Below are 16059 nucleotides of genomic sequence, written 5' to 3'. Positions count from 1 at the left end.
TCACATTGACGTGAACACATGAACCAGCCCGCTTGACGATTTTTGTTTCAATGGAAATGCACACTCACTCCAAAGTAGCCACTAGGCAGATCTCGATCACTGCGACATCATCAAGACATTTTCTGTAAAACCTTCCAGATTTAACTGAAGGAAAGAATCATAAACACTGTGTAGGTTCCACAAATCATTCCTCTGAGCCACAACAGGGCAAAGTGCAAGTAACCTCTAGTCTAGGCCAAGGTATGGGTTCATTTGTGCCTATTTTGGTGCTTTTTGGGGGGTAACATTACGAACTTCCTCATATCCAAGCAGAGAAAAGGCAGAGAGAAAGCCAAAATTACCAGGAATAATAGGTACACGTTGAGAGCAAAAAATGAAGCAGAGACAGCGCAAAACTGAAGCAGTAAAAAAATTATTCCAGTGTATGCAGTAAATCAGCATCCGGACTGCTGGTATTTCTGCAGAACTTGGCCTTGCCTAGGCCTGGGCTTTTGGGTCATTCTCTTTGTGTCACTCTGGATAACGAATACGTGTTTTTATAGGCATCAAGTCACAGTATAGCCTTTTTTACAAGTAGAAGAGTTCAACTCTTCTTAGTCATTATTTGTGGGACCATGACAATGCAGTTGTAGTGCACAGAAAAAGATTGTTTTGATGACGTTTAACACAGCAACGAGTACCACCATTCCTGGCACAGAACAGATGTTGACTACATAGATGACAAACCCTTCTTCCATACCAAAATGTAAGATGCCAGGTTTGAATTTGGAAATATATACCGAGACTCCTCTATTTTGAGAAGAAATATCAAACTCTCAAATTTATCAGTCTTCTAGAAAGATTCAAAATGCAAAAATATCAAAAAATGAGATCTAACTAGAATGCCAGATTTGTATAACAGTATTTTTTTTTTTCTTTGCAATGGACAACATAGTGAGAATTCAACTGTGTTAAGTGCCCGCGGGCTTACAAGCAAGACAAAGGGGTGGGGCACAGGGGCTGACACCTGTAATCCCAGCACTTCAGAAGGCTGAGGCAAGATCACTTGAGCCCAGGAGTTCTAGATCGGGCTGGGCAACAAAGTAAGACATTGTGTCTACAAAAAAAAAGAAGAAGAAGAAGAAGAAGGAAATTAGCCAGGCGTGGTGGCCTGCACCTGTAGTCCCAGCTACTCGGGGGCTGTGGCAGGAGGATCCCCTTGAGACCAGGAGTTGGGGCCCACAGCAAGCCATAATTGCACCGCTACACTTCAGCCTGATCAACTGGGAGACTTGTCTCTAAATAAATAAATAAGACAAAGGAGGCAGTTCAATACAGCTGCTATCTACATAAAATTATGTTCTATTTTTTTTTTTTTTTTTTTTTACCACCTGACCTCTAATTTGTGTCTATAGGATAGCAAGCCAAATTGAGAAAAGGACCAAACAAATGAAATGCACATTCAATGTCTCTGTATGCGAACTAGTAGTCGTGTCCTCGAAATACTTTAAAAATTTAAAACCTAGATTTCACAGTGTGGTGTTTTGTTGATTTGCACCCCCATGTGTCTTGCCTGCCTAAAATTCTAATTGGTCTTATATTTAACAGAGTTTATAGAGCTGAAGAAAATAGAGTGTTTGGGTGGAGCATGCTGTAAACTAGTCCTTCCAGTACTCATAAAAACCTTTTTAAATTTGTTTAAGTTTTCTTTTAAGAAAGGGGTCCTATGAAGTAGACTCTTGTAGGATTGGGCATAGGTGGGCGTGAGACAGAAGACAGTTTGAGGGTGGATCTAACAGCAGGGCCACAGGAGCGGAGGTCCAGCAGCACGAAAAGCAGCATTCCAAGGGAACAATGACAGAAAACCAGGTGTTTGCCAGCACATGGGAATTGGTTAAGAGCAGTTTGTGTGGTCCCAGTGCTGCCAGAGGCAAACCCATCACAGTTCAGGATCAGAACAAAAGGAGTCTAAACAGAACTCCAGTCATCTGCCAGCAGGTCAGTGTCCAGAACATACTTCTGTTCATGAAAAGATAATATGTATGCCACGGGGGTCTCCACCCCACAGAAACAGATGGAGGGCTACAGATGCATATTATTTGGCATTTTCCAAGTGTCCACTACGTTCCAGGAGCCATTCTAGGGACTCCTTTAATCACTACAATCTGCATGATGTATTAGTTGTTCTCTCTGCTTCACCGATAAGGACACCGGGGTTGAAAAGTTTAAATAACTACATTACCATTATGCAGTAGAAAGCACGGAATTCAAAAGCAAGTATCTTGACTCCAGTGAACAAGCTCTTAAAACACTATGCTCTATTGTGTTCATGAAAAGTAATCAGGAAAAAGAGATGTGTTGGAGAACAATGGGCAAATTAAGCCAATGCGTAGCATAAACAGATGACTTCCAAAACATCTGACCGTGACTCACAGTAAGCAGTACACATTAGATCATGACCCAGTATATAGTCAGTATGCGTTACTGTGCATAAACAAGTTGTACAGATACATTTATCCTTACTATGTGATATTTTCTGACTTATTTCCTATTCTATATTATTCCATGTCATTGTTTCTAAAATGCTGATCAGAACTTACTGAAAAATTCCATAGCTCAACAGTAAGACAGAACCCACTGTTTGAAAACCAGTGCGGTAATCAACACCGACAACCACTGTTCTTATTCTAGGTAGAATATCAAGCTTTTCAAATTTTCATATCTAATCTCTCACTTGAGCCTTTATCTCCCTTGAGAAAAGGAAGAAAGGTGGTTAAAAGGGAGAGAACTGTCACTCACGTGACACTCATTGAGAAGGGTAGTGAAATTAACATACTCCAAACAAGAATGACTCCACCTCAATGACAAAGAAACTTGCTCAAAAAGGCAGATGTTAAAGACGTGTTGGAGAAGGCTCTTACGTCTAACATTCTTTTCGTTGTCAAAAAGCCACCATTTCCACAGAGACTCACTGGTGAAATGAACACCTTTATGTCGTCGTTAGGTCAACTTTAAGACTGAAAGACAAATCACAGATGCCTACTACTCAGACTACCTTTCACACAAAAAAAGCACGAAGGTCTCCGACAGGCAAATTGGTCAAGAAACCTTAACAGCATTATTTATCGAAAGATGCAACATTTGGATTCTAGGTGGAGAATCAACACTGAATTATGAGCATTCATCAACATAATCAGATTACAAGAGAGGATGGAAGGATAAAGTTCATAAACGTACTAACACAGAGATAGCCGCACCAGAAACTTTAGTTACCATGGGGATTTCTTAGAGGCAAAGAGAGGGGGTCTCTTAAGAAAAGTGACTGATGCTATTTATTAACCTACTTGCAGGTAATGTCAAATTTTAAAGTTGCTTTAAAAAAAAAAACAACACCTTTTTTTCTATCAGTCTCTTAATATGCTGAAGGAACCTGTTCAAATGCTTCAGCGGCGAAGTAACTTAGATGATAAATGTGTTCTTCAATCTGTGCAGCAGTCAAGTCACAATAAAATCAGAATAATTCATGCAAAAATTTTCATTATGTTTCTAAACATACTTATTTACATTTTAAATCACACATTAGACAATATGAAATATCTTTCATTTGGACAGGTGTGAACTAGAAAACAGATGCATTCATTAAACATGGAACAATTTGGTGAATTACAAAAAGAATACTCAAAGAATTCTTTGGTTGAAGTACTTCAGCCACTGTTAACTTACTTGAAAAAATACGGCCATGGCTCCAATTATTCTGTTCTCAGAAATTGCGGTTTGAAAGCTGTCAAAGTCATCTGGATTGTAAAAGAAAATCTGCATCTGTAAGAACAATTAAAAAATGTATTAGGAAAATTTTCAAACATAAACAAAAGTTGAGAGAATAGCACAGTAAGTGTACATTCTCCAGTTACTAAGATTTTGCCAAATTTATTCACCTATCCATATTTTTCCTTTGCTAACTTGCTTTTTTTTTTTTTTAAGACAGTCTTGCTCTGTCACCAAGGCTGGAGTACAGTGGTGCGATCTCAGCTCACTACAATCTCTGCCTCCCAGGTTCAAGCAATTCTCTGGCCTCAGTCTCCCAAATAACTGGGATTACAGGTACCTGCCATCATGCCTGGCTAATTTTTGTATTTTTGTAGACACGGAGTTTCACCATGTTGGCCAGGCTGGTCTTGAACTCCTGACCTAAGATGATCTACCCACCTTGGCCTCCCAAAGTCCTGGGATTATAGATGTGAGCCACTGCACCCAGCCCTTTGGTAACATATTTTAGAACAAACCTAGACATCATGTCATTTTACCCTTAGATACTTGAGAATATATCCCATCTTTTCACATAACTACAATTCATTCATGTCACCCAAAATAAGTAAAAATAATGCCTTCTTATTTTCTATTACCCAGATCATGGTGAAATTTCCCTATTAAGAAGCCAAATTTTAATGGAGTTAACCACCTTTTTATAAAAAGCTAACCCACACATTATTTTGCTTAATCCTCTTATCAATCTATGCAAAAAAATTAAGGCAGAAATTACTATACTCAGTTATAGATGAGCAAATAGCGCTTCAGAAATGTGATGTTAATTTGCCTAATATTACACATCAGAGAGAACCCAAAATCCAGCAGCTTTCATCCCAATCTTAACCTTAAATATTTCCTCTTACATTTGCTTAGCATTATATTTTCTTTTTTCTTTTTTTGGAAACAAACAAAAAAACTCACTCTCACTCTGTGGTCCAGGCTGGAATGCAGTGGCTGCCATCCGGCTCACTGTGGCCTCCATCTCCTAGGGTCAATAGATCCTCCCACCTCAGCCCCCTGAGTAGCTGGGACTACAGGAATATGCCACCATGCCCAGCTAAGTTTCGTATTTTCTGTAAGGATGGGGTTTTGCCTTGTTGTCCAGGCAGGTTTCAAACTCTTGGCCCTCAAGTGGTCTGTGTGACTCAGCCTCCCAAAGCACAGGGATTATATGTGTGAATCACTGTGCCTAACTAGAATTTCTTATTCAAGAAGCAGAACACAGGAAAGTCAACTCAGAATCATCATACAACTTTAATGCTTGCACACACCTTGACATTTAAAAAGATGCAGAGAGTAGCTGGGCATGGTGGCTCATGCCTATAATCCCAGCACCTTGGGAGGTGGGCAGATCACCTGAGGTGGGAGTTCGAGACCAGCCTGACCAACACGGAGAAACCCCACCTCTACTAAAAATACAAAATGAGCCTGGCATGGTGGTGCATGCCTGTAATCCCAGCTACTCGGGAGTCTGAGGCAGGAAAATCACTTGAATCTGGGAGGAAGAGGTTACAGTGAGCAGAGATCATGCCATTGCACTCCAGCCTGGGAAACAAGAATGAAACTCTGTCTCAAAAAAAAAAAAAAAAAAGACGCAGAAAACAAAAATGAACCATAGGGTATCCCCTTTTATCTTCCATATCGATAAAAGAATAGACCTGGGTTCCTATTCCAGCCTCCTCATTTACTTAAAAGCATCAGCTTCCTTAGGTGTAAAGTCAAGTATTTCCACTTAGTGGGGTAACTGTGAGGCTCAAATAAGTTAATGTAATGTGTACCACATAGCACCATGGTTAGACCTCATCAACGCTCAACAAATAGCCATCATCATCATCATATATACACTTTTTTTTCCTCTGAGACAGGGTCTCATTTTGTCACCCAGGCTGTAGTGCAGTGGCATGATCATTGCTCACTGCAGCCTTGACCTTCGGGGCTCACACGATCCTCTCGCCATGGCCTCCTAAGTATCTGGAACTACGAGTGTACACCATCATATCGGGCTTAATTTTTGTATTTTTTTAGAGACAGGGTCTCACTATGTCGCCCAGGCTGGTCTGGAACTCCTGAGCTCCAGCAATCTGCCCACCTTGGCCCCGCAACCTGCTGAGATTCCAGGCATGAGCCACTGTGCCTGGCCATCATCGTCATCATATTTTAAGATTAACATTTGGCAAACATCTTAAAATTCCTAGTAAGCATGTGATTCCATTGAATCTTCTAGAATGATGCGACTCCTTACAGAAAATTGTATCCTCTATATAATTGGTTCTTACATGACCTCTATTTCCCCATTTTTCCAAAAGGCACCATGCTATTTTCTGTAATAGACTGACCAACCACACCCCACATAGATTTGGAGATTTGACATTGAGCAATGAAGTCCCAGCAGGCAAAGCTAAGTCAGAATGACCAACTGAAGTATAGGTCAAAGGAAAACAGAGTTCTGATGACTGAATTAACCCAAATGCTAAGAATACGATGGCATTTCTTTTCTGAAGAGTAAAAACAGGTAGCCCAAATCAGGACACTTCCTAGAAAAAATTCAGATACCTAAGTACACGGGAGAAGGATGGGTAATTTCTTTTGGAGAATTTTCTTTCTTCAAGATAATTCATTTTCTTAAGACTGTGAATTTGCACTCATTCTGGCAGTTTCTTACAAATGTGTTACCTATGGTTTGGACAGCTTTAGACATCATGAATTTTTAGAGAAAAATCCATTCAATAAGGGGCAGATTAGAATGGTTTAATATTAGGTGCATTGCTTTGGGTACAATACTAGTAACCCAAGAAAGAAACTTCACACAGGTGTATTCAGAAAATTACACTTCACTTTCCTTTTAAAACCCAGGTCCTCAAATTAAGTAGGTTCACCAAAGGCTTTCTTATACTTCAGCCCAAATGCAGGGACAGCATTGTTTAATGCATCACCCGAATAGTGTGTGATACAAAATACTTTAAGACCTCTTCGAGGGCATTTTCATTTACAAGTGGGGAAAAAAACGCATTTTCAGAAAATGTGTTTGAGTCATGGCTCCACCCATCTGGATAATAAAATGTCTCATAAAAAGGACAGTAGCACAGGTCTAAAATTACTAATTTTTCTTACTATTTTTCTCACGTTGTAGTCTACTGAATTACAGTAATGTCTGAAGCTCTCTAAAATATCAGAATAAATAAGTAGATGGGATTTTGCTGAGTGAATTGGACTTGAGTGAACTGAAACATATTTTGTCGGTGGTGGTGATGGCCAAGTTTGGACAGACGCTGGAAACTATTTTCCAAAATCATCTTTGACGGGTGTTTGGGGTAGCTACCATCAATTTCAGCTTCAAAATGAGCTATGCCCAGAGCCCTCCCTTCAACAGTCTGGGCTCTAGATTCCAGAGTCCTCCCTTCAACATTCCCCAAAGTGTGTTCTTTCAAATGTGAATCTAAGTGATGCTTACTCTACAGTAATCCTTCTATAAAGAAACACGGTGTACATATGCTGAAGAAAAGATCTGGGGCCAGGCGCAGTGCCTCATGCATGCAACCCCAGCACTATGGGAAGTCCAAGAGGGAGGACTGCTTAAGCCCAGGAGTTTGAGGCCAGCCTGGGCAATGCAGTGAGACCTCATCTCTACAAAAAATAAAAACTTAGCCAGGGGTGGTGACTGTAGTCCCAGCTATTCAGGAGGCTGAGGTAAGCGGACTGCTTGAGCCCAGTGGCTGAGGCTACTGATGGCTCCACTGCACTCCAGCCTGAGCGACAGAGCAAGACCCTGCTTCAAAAATAAATAAATAAATAAATAAATAAAAACAGAATAAAACAGGGATCTATTAACTGTTCCCTATCTCCCTTACCCAGTATCACCAATTATTTATGCTTTACCTAATTTGCCCTCTTTCTGCATAGACGCACACATACAGACACACACACACACACACACACACACACACACACACAAACTTTTTTTCCTCAATCATTTGAGAACAAATGGGAGATAATAGGCCCCTTTACCACTAAATACTTAAGTGTGTAATTTCTACGACTAAGGACATTCTCTTACATAATCACAGAATAATTATTAGAATTAGCAAACCTCACATTAATACAGTACTATTATCTAATTCACAGACTATTTGCAAGTTTTGGCAAGTGCCCAAATAAAGTCCATTACAGATCACTTTCTGGCTGTCAGTACAGAATCCAAGCTAGGATTAAACTTTGTATTTGGTTGTCATGTCTTTTTACACTGACCTCTTCCACCCCCATATTCATCTGGAACAGTTTACTCAGCCTTTGTCTTTCTTTACTCTGACAATTTGAAGTGTACAGGGCAGAAATTTCATAGAATTGAGGTCTGCCGGCCGGGTGTGGTGGCTCACGCCTGTAATCCCAGCCCTCTGGGGGGCCAAAGCGGGCAGATCACTTGATATTAGGAGTTTGAGACCTGCCTGGCCAACATAGTGAAACCCTATCTCTACTAAAAATACAGAAATTAGCTGGTTGCCGCGGCATGTGCCTGTAATCCCAGTTACTGGGGAGGCTGAGGCAGCAGAATCGCTTGAACCTGGGAGGCGGAGACTGTAGTGAGCCAAGATCGTGCCACCGCATTCTAGCTCCATCTCAAAAAAAATATATGTATACATATATATTGAGGTCTGTCTCATGGTTTCTCATGACTAGACTCAGGTGATGCATTTTGGGCGGGTTCCTACAGCAGTAATATTATATCTTCTCAGTGCATTATATCAGCAAACACATTATGTGGGTTTATCTTGCTATTGGAGGTATTTATCTTGATCATGTGACCAAGGTGATGACTATTGGGCATATCCACTATAAAGTTATTAATTTTCCTTCATAATTAAAAAGTACTTTGCAGAGAAATACTTTGAGATGACACAAATATCCTGCTCCTCATTTAATGTTGACTCACTAGTTTAGTATCGCTGGGTGACTTTCTAACTCCACCATTCCTCTATATTCATTAACAGCATTCTAGAGTAAGGAATGGCTTTCCCTGCACTGCAGTTTACTCATTTATTCATTCATTCATTTAAACCCAGATGGACTTGTTTATTTTTGTTTCTGTTTATTCAATCCATTATCAGAGTCCATTACTAACATTATGTATTTTGATGCTCAGACTGTCCCAGATTTGCCCAGTAGGAAACCTCCTCAAAAGAATTTCTCGGCCACTCTGCCATGTTCCCATTATATTTTATTTTTTAGTACCTCCTATTTTGGGGCTCATCCTGTATTCTCCCTGCCCTGGCCCTAAAATTGGCCACTTAATTCCTGGTTCAAAGATTACCCAAAGACCTAGAAGCTTTAACTCAATTATTTTCCAAACATAGTTGAAATAGAATACCTCAGGCTTGATCCTTAAAGAAAATCATATAGCTTAAAGGTTCAAGAGTCTATTCCAAGCAGACCCCTCTTTTGCAAGGGAAAGAAAGCTGCATCAACCCTGAATAAATAGATGTTCCTTCATCATGTAGAGTTCCATGAAATAGAAGACATATATATATATATAAAATCTCAAGTACAGAAACAAACTCGATGAAGCTCAATTAAAAAGCCACTGACAGACTGCAGGCACCAGAGCACAATCACAGGACCAGTTTTGCCAGAGTTTTCAAAGTCACGAGTGAGAGTCATTGGCCCAAATGGATTATTCAACTCTACCCTGTGGAATGGCTTCACTGCAAAACCCTCCTGGTGTTTTTTTAGCCAGATCAAGGTGATGGGGAACGTGGAGTATCACACAGCATAACTTGATGTTTGGAAAATAGAATTTTACAGGGACAAAACAAATCACATTAAAAGCATCATCATCAACCAGGAAGCGTGTCCTGAAACACAGATACGGCAAATGCCTGCATGAATCCCAATACTATCAAGTGATGGCACGGAGGTGAAAAGGACGCCGTGAGCTCAGGGTTGACAGCAGTCAACGAGCCGCTGTTGCAGAGTCCTAGTGTGATACATACAAAGTCACAACAAAGTGCCTACTTGGTTTCCTCGTTCCTTGTGCAACTTTCCCTTACATTTAAACTAACTCCAGTTGCAATTTGATTTTACAAATGTGTCTACGTCTGGTTTCCAGTATGTTATCAGTGTCCATGTTGAGCTAAATGAAGAGAAAGCAACAAATCTGAAAATGTGAGCCTTTGATACTATTGTTTTCCAAATATTAATTTTTAATCATATCAAAACATGTTTTTTAAACCTTTAGTGAGTGCCTACTGTATGCCAGGTACTGTACTATGATTCATTGACACTCAGTGAGGTAGATACCAGTATGATTCTCATTTTAGAGGCAAGGAAACCAAGGATTTACAAAATTCATAATTTCAAAGTTACAAAGCTCTTAAGGAAGGAAAGTGGGGTTGGGGCAGAAAAATTGTCTTCCTAGTCTCAGAGTTGAAGGTCTTAATCACTGCTTCCTTCCAGCTGGAGAGAGTATTGCTTAATGCCTATTCTCCGTAAGTCATCATGACAGATGAAGACACAGGGTGTGCTTAGGAAGACTAAAATATCATTAACGAGACAAGGTTTACTTTATTTTTCAGTGCCAAAGTTGAGTGACTGTATCAAAAATGAAAAGTACAAGGTCAAGTGAGGCATGTATTAAACAAATACTACATTTATAAGGGCAATGGGCAGGAGGGGACATTTTCCAGAAGGTGAACTTTTTATCGTCTCATTTTTATTTTCTTTTGTATTTTTAGTTATTTATTTATTTTTGAGATAGAGTCTCTCTCTGTCACCAGGCTGGAGTGCAGTGACGTGATCTCAGCTCACTGCAACCTCCGCCTCCTGGGTTCAAGCAATTCTCCTGCCTCACCTTCCACAGTAGCTGGGACTACAGGCGCACACCACCATGCCTAGCTAATTTTTGTATTTTTAGCAGAGACAGGGTTTCGCTATGTTGGCCAGGCTGGTGTCAAACTCCTGACCTCGTGATCTACCTGCCTTGGCCTCCCGAAGTGCTGGGATTACAGGTGTGAGCCACCGCACCTGGCCCTTTACTGTCTAATTTATAGTTCTGTGCCTAAGTCAGCTCTCAGCTTGCTGTGATCATGGACGCAAAAGGAAGTGATCCCAACATCAGGGCAGAAAACCCAACAGTAACTTCTATGCAGATTTAGAAAGCTCTCCGTTTTATTTCCTCTCAAAAAGCTATTTCTCCCACATGCCCCCGACACATGGCCCAAGAAAAAAATCATGATGGAGTAAGTAAGGAAGGAAATAGCATACAGATAGCTCAGGGGGACGGCAATCTCCTGAAAGACTCAGTAGACATTTCCAGGATACCGCTGGGGATTTTTATTAAAGTGGAAGAACACACAGGCAAAAGCTACAGAAAAGAACAGATGGAGATGAGACGTAAACAGGATGAGATAAAGAGGGTAACCAAAAAGGCAACAGAATTAAAAATCACATAGGAGGGCCGGGCGCGGTGGCTCAAGCCTGTAATCCCAGCACTTTGGGAGGCCGAGGCGGGTGGATCACGAGGTCAAGAGATCGAGACCATCCTGGTCAACATGGTGAAACCCCGTCTCTACTAAAAATACAAAAAATTAGCTGGGCATGGTGGTACGTGCCTGTAATCCCAGCTACTCAGGAGGCTGAGGCAGGAGAATTGCCTGAACCCGGGAGGCGGAGGTTGCGGTGAGCCGAGATCGCGCCATTGCACTCCAGCCTGGGTAACAAGAGCGAAACTCCGTCTCAAAAAAAAAAAAAAAAAAAAAATCACATAGGAGGCAGCAGACAACAGAACTGAAGAGGTGGAAATGTATTTTTCTAATCAAGTTTGGCATTAACCTGCCAGTTGGGATCGTGGCGGTGGACAACAGTTGCCTAAAAATAAAGAAGTGAAGTGAAGGCAAAGTAAGTATCTAAACACAGTGAATCTGCCAGCTCCGCTTTTTTGATGATTTGCATAGGCTAATGTCAGAGTTAAGGTTTTTGTAAAGTAAGTTCTTAATCTAACTTGATTTTTAAATTATTTTGTAACAGCTAGCATTAAGTAAGCCAGGACGCACCCACTCAACACACTACCCTCTACTTCTGCCTTTGCCTGTAGACAGAAAGATGTGTGCAGGCAGGACCTAAGTCTGCCCAGCGCAAGGCTGTGTCCTTAGCAAAGTGCTGCTCATTGTAAATACTAGTAATTCATTTATTTCTGGAATGAATAAAATGAGTAGGAGCTCTAGGTGGCATGAGGCAAGGACATCCAAGTGACAAAGCCACAAACACTCACAAAGTCTGTGCCATCTCTTGGAATAAATAACAAAATCAATGGCAAGGAGGGCTCAAGATATTGACAGAATGAAGGAATTTAAACTGCTAGAGTAAATGCTCAGAAAAGTGCAGATACAAGCCAAAATCCCTGTGAAATGGCCAGGTGACTCCACGTATGGTTCTGCTAAATACAGATTGTTTCACTTTCTCTTTAATCTACAAGAAAGTCAAACCATTTCTAAGCAATTCTGGTCAATCCAAGGGATGGCCTCATCCCCTAGAGAATGGAGCCCTGTTACAACTCCAACGAAATAAGATCTATTCATTTAAATTACGAGAAAAATGATAAAGAGACATTATATATATCACATTAAAGTATATAACACAAACGCTCTGAGTATTTTGTTTTATCCTAATGAAAAAAAGTTTTTATTCTTAGTTATTTTTTAAAAGGATCATTATTATTTTTTGTGAAGTACTTTTTACATGTGATGAACATTTATATCAGTAGACCTTAGAAGTAAAGCTGATTACCCTCTATAAAGTGGGTGAGTCTTACGCAATCAGCTGAAGACCTTATGTCTTTTTAAGAGGAATTTTGCCTGTAGACGGGAACACAGATTGAGCTCAAGTTTCCAGCCTTTAGACTCAAGACAGCAGTATCAACTCAGCTAGGGTAACTTAGCTAAAATTAATTAATAACAGGCCAGAGTAACTGTGTGTATGTGTGTGTGTGTGTGTGTGAGAGAGAGAGAGAGAGAGAGAGAGAGAGAGAGATCCTATGGGTGCTCTTTCTCTGGAGAACCCTGACTAATATACTCCCCAAAATCATTACTGGTTTTAAGCAAACACATACAGGTATGTGTGTCTGTGTGTCTGCGTATCACATTATAAAATCATTTTGCAACTCGGTTGCTTTTTGGGCTTCTTTGAGCTCTGACCTCTATCATCTTCTCTCACCTCTTCATAAGAGGATTCTCTCCTAGAGAATGTAGCCTGTTACAACCCAGTTCACACTCTTACAGCATACAGAAAAATATCCATAAAGTTGACAGTATTAGCTGAATATCAAAGAGTATTTGCAGTAGAATAAGACCTGATTTGTACATTGAAAAGCCTGGAGATCTCTAAGGCCCAGTGTCCCCTTCAGTGAAATAGAGGTAATACTCACACCTCATGGGGCTGTTGTAATATATTTTCACTAAGCGCTTGCTTTGGAAAAGTAAAAATAAATGAAATCGCTCTATTTTTCTATTACAGTATGTCCTTATTACTTTCTTTATAACCAGAAGGGATATGTAAACTAAGGTTCAAATAAACCATTTCCACAGGCCAGCCACCATCTCAATGAATCATGCCACAGGGTGTGGCAAAGAAACCAGTGTGTGGCCCTCACTGGAAGAATATTTTTAGAAGAACCAAGCTCCAAAGAATAGTAAATACTGGGTATCTTTGCAGGCAAGGTGGCACTTAAATAAACATTCTGAAACATTTCCTTTATACAATATCACTAATCACAGAGTATACTAATCCTTAATTATTTCCTGTTTCATTTGCCCTGTACCATGGAATTATCTTCAACTACTTTACAGCAGGAATCCGCAGATCAGGAGAACTCGCGTGCCAGGATGTTTTTGGGAACTCTTTTAAAAGTCTCTGTGTGTAACTTGTTTATTCCATTACACGTCTATTTATTAGCTGATTTTCAGGATTTCTGGTTCAGTGATGCATCTCATTAATCAGGTAAGTATTAAATGTTTGTACTTTTCCCTTGATAGGGAAGAGTCCAGGCTCTTGGTTACAGTCGTAAGTTGTTTTTCAGGGATTTACTATGCTTGATTCCTGACTTATTTCTTACAGGTCAGCCTACGTTTGGGCACAAATGAAGTAAGCTGAATTTGGCTAGAGCTTATCCAGAAACTTTCGCCGTGTACTCAGGAAGAAAGTCAGTGAGCTCTAGCTCTCTTATTTAATAGTTGTGAGACCTGATTGAAGTCAGTTACCCCCTCGCTGAGCCTTAAAATCTCCAGTACACTGATTTAAAAATATGTCACTGGGTTACACAGAAGATTAAATAAAATGACTCAAGTAAAGCACCTTCCACGGTGTCTGGTGCACTCAGAACCACTGATTTATTTACATGTCTAAAGATTCGTTAAAGGGGGCAAACAGGAAAGAAAAAACAACACATAAATTAGTGAAAGGGGTATTCGCAATATCCCCGAATTGGAACCTACCTAAACAGTAATCAATAATGGAATGGATAGACAAATTGTGATACAATCATACCATGAAATACCTAGAGGAATGCACTACAACCACAGGTAACAATACAGACAAATCTCACAAACAAAGCAGAACCAGGTAAACCAGATTTAAAACACACACACACATACACATACACACACACACACACACACACACACACACACACACACCCTTCTGTGATTCCATTGGAATGAGGTAAGAAAACAGGAAAAAGTAAAGCAGTTCCAAGCCAGCACAGTGGTTACCGCGAGTGGGAGTACCTGGACAAGGACATCAGCAGGTACAAGTACGTTATCTTGTAGATGTGGGCACTGGTTACAAGGGTATGAATATTCAGCAGCTGTACACTTATTATTTGCGAATTTTCTCCTTTACATATGGTACTCCAACAATGAATAAATAGAAATAGTAAAATATCTGTGTTTTTGAAACCAAGAGGAATAAAAGTATAACCTCACATAGTAACAGGGCTGAGGCAGAAGGATTGATGGAGCCGAGGAGCTTGAGACCCGCCTGGGAAACACAGCGAGACCCCCATCTCAAAAATAACCATTAGCTGGGCATGATGGCAAACACCAGTAGTCCCAGATACTCGGGAGGCTGAGACAGGAGGATCGCTTGAGCTCAACGAGTTCAAGGCTGCAGTGAGCTATGATTGCATCACTGCGCTCCCACCTGGCTGACCTAGTGAGACTCTGCTTTGATTAAAAACAAACAAACCAAAACAGAGTAGGGCTGAGTTTACTGCCCTGCTTTGCACCCATTCCACTTGATATAAGTATTTTAAATCTGACAGTAGGATCAGACTGAACTTACCTACTTGACAGAGCAAGTTTCAATGACTGGCCTTGAATATACAGAATTCCTCTAGCCTAGGACCCAGTAACTGTTACAAGAGCCAAGCACTGCCCCTGCCCACCCTTTCCCCTGAGGCAGCTGCTTCGAGTGAAGCCAAGAGGCAGCCTCAAGCATAAAGCTCTCAGGAGCCTTGCTTAAATGTACCCTATTCTGAACACTTTCCATCAATTAATTCTTTAAATCCTTACTACTCCTTTCTAGGGGCGACACCCTTATTTTTCCTATTTTACACAAAAGAAAATGAAGGCTGAGATAGTAGGTCTTGTCTAAGAAGTAGGATCACTGGGACTCAAATCTAGGCATTTACCTGTAGAGCCCACGTAATTAAAACTGTTGCATCATACAACATCCTGATCAGAATTCCCATCAGCAATGAGCACTACCTTTTAGTTCTCTCTAGGGTCCTCATACAAAGCTTCCAGAGCAGTGTTTTAACCTGGGGTGATTTTGTACCCCAACGGAAATGTGGCCATTCCTAGAGACACTTTTGGTTGTCACTCCTTGAGGGGATGACAGGCATCTAGCGCGAGGTCCCCATTCCCTTGTCTGTATTTACAGCTGCTCCCCACAGACCATATTACTGCCTGAGCGCCGCCTCCTGTCAGATCAGTGGCACCATTGGTCGGTTCTCATAGGACCGTGACCCCTATTATAAACTGTGCATGCAAGGAATCTAAGGGCGCTCCTTATGAGAACCTAATGACCTGTCACTGTCTCCCATCACCCCCAGATGGGACCACCTAGGTGCAGAAAAACCTCAGAGCTCCCCCTGTTTCGACCTTAGGTGAGCTGTATAATTATTTCATTATATATTACAATGTAATAATAATAGAAATAAAGTGCACAATAAATATAATGCAATTGAATCATCCTGAAATCATCACCACCCCCGACATGGTCTGTGGA

General features: G+C 40.7%; 1 protein-coding gene across 3 annotated transcripts in view; it reads right to left on the bottom strand.

Moving 5' to 3' along the window:
- The window catches only part of PTPRG (protein tyrosine phosphatase receptor type G), a 777462-nt gene that overhangs the window by 221253 nt on the left and 540150 nt on the right, over positions 1–16059 (bottom strand). For all 3 annotated transcript variants that reach the window (XM_039477294.2, XM_039477296.2, XM_039477295.2), the window contains exon 5: positions 3703–3798. In XM_039477294.2, coding sequence (XP_039333228.1) covers positions 3703–3798 — 96 coding nt within the window. The remainder of the gene's footprint in view (positions 1–3702; positions 3799–16059) is intronic.

Source organism: Saimiri boliviensis, chromosome 8 (genome assembly GCF_048565385.1).
Source record: "Saimiri boliviensis isolate mSaiBol1 chromosome 8, mSaiBol1.pri, whole genome shotgun sequence".
Lineage (NCBI taxonomy): Eukaryota > Metazoa > Chordata > Mammalia > Primates > Cebidae > Saimiri > Saimiri boliviensis.
The sequence above is the reverse complement of the archived record's forward strand: the minus strand, read 5'-3'. Positions and strand labels throughout refer to the sequence as shown.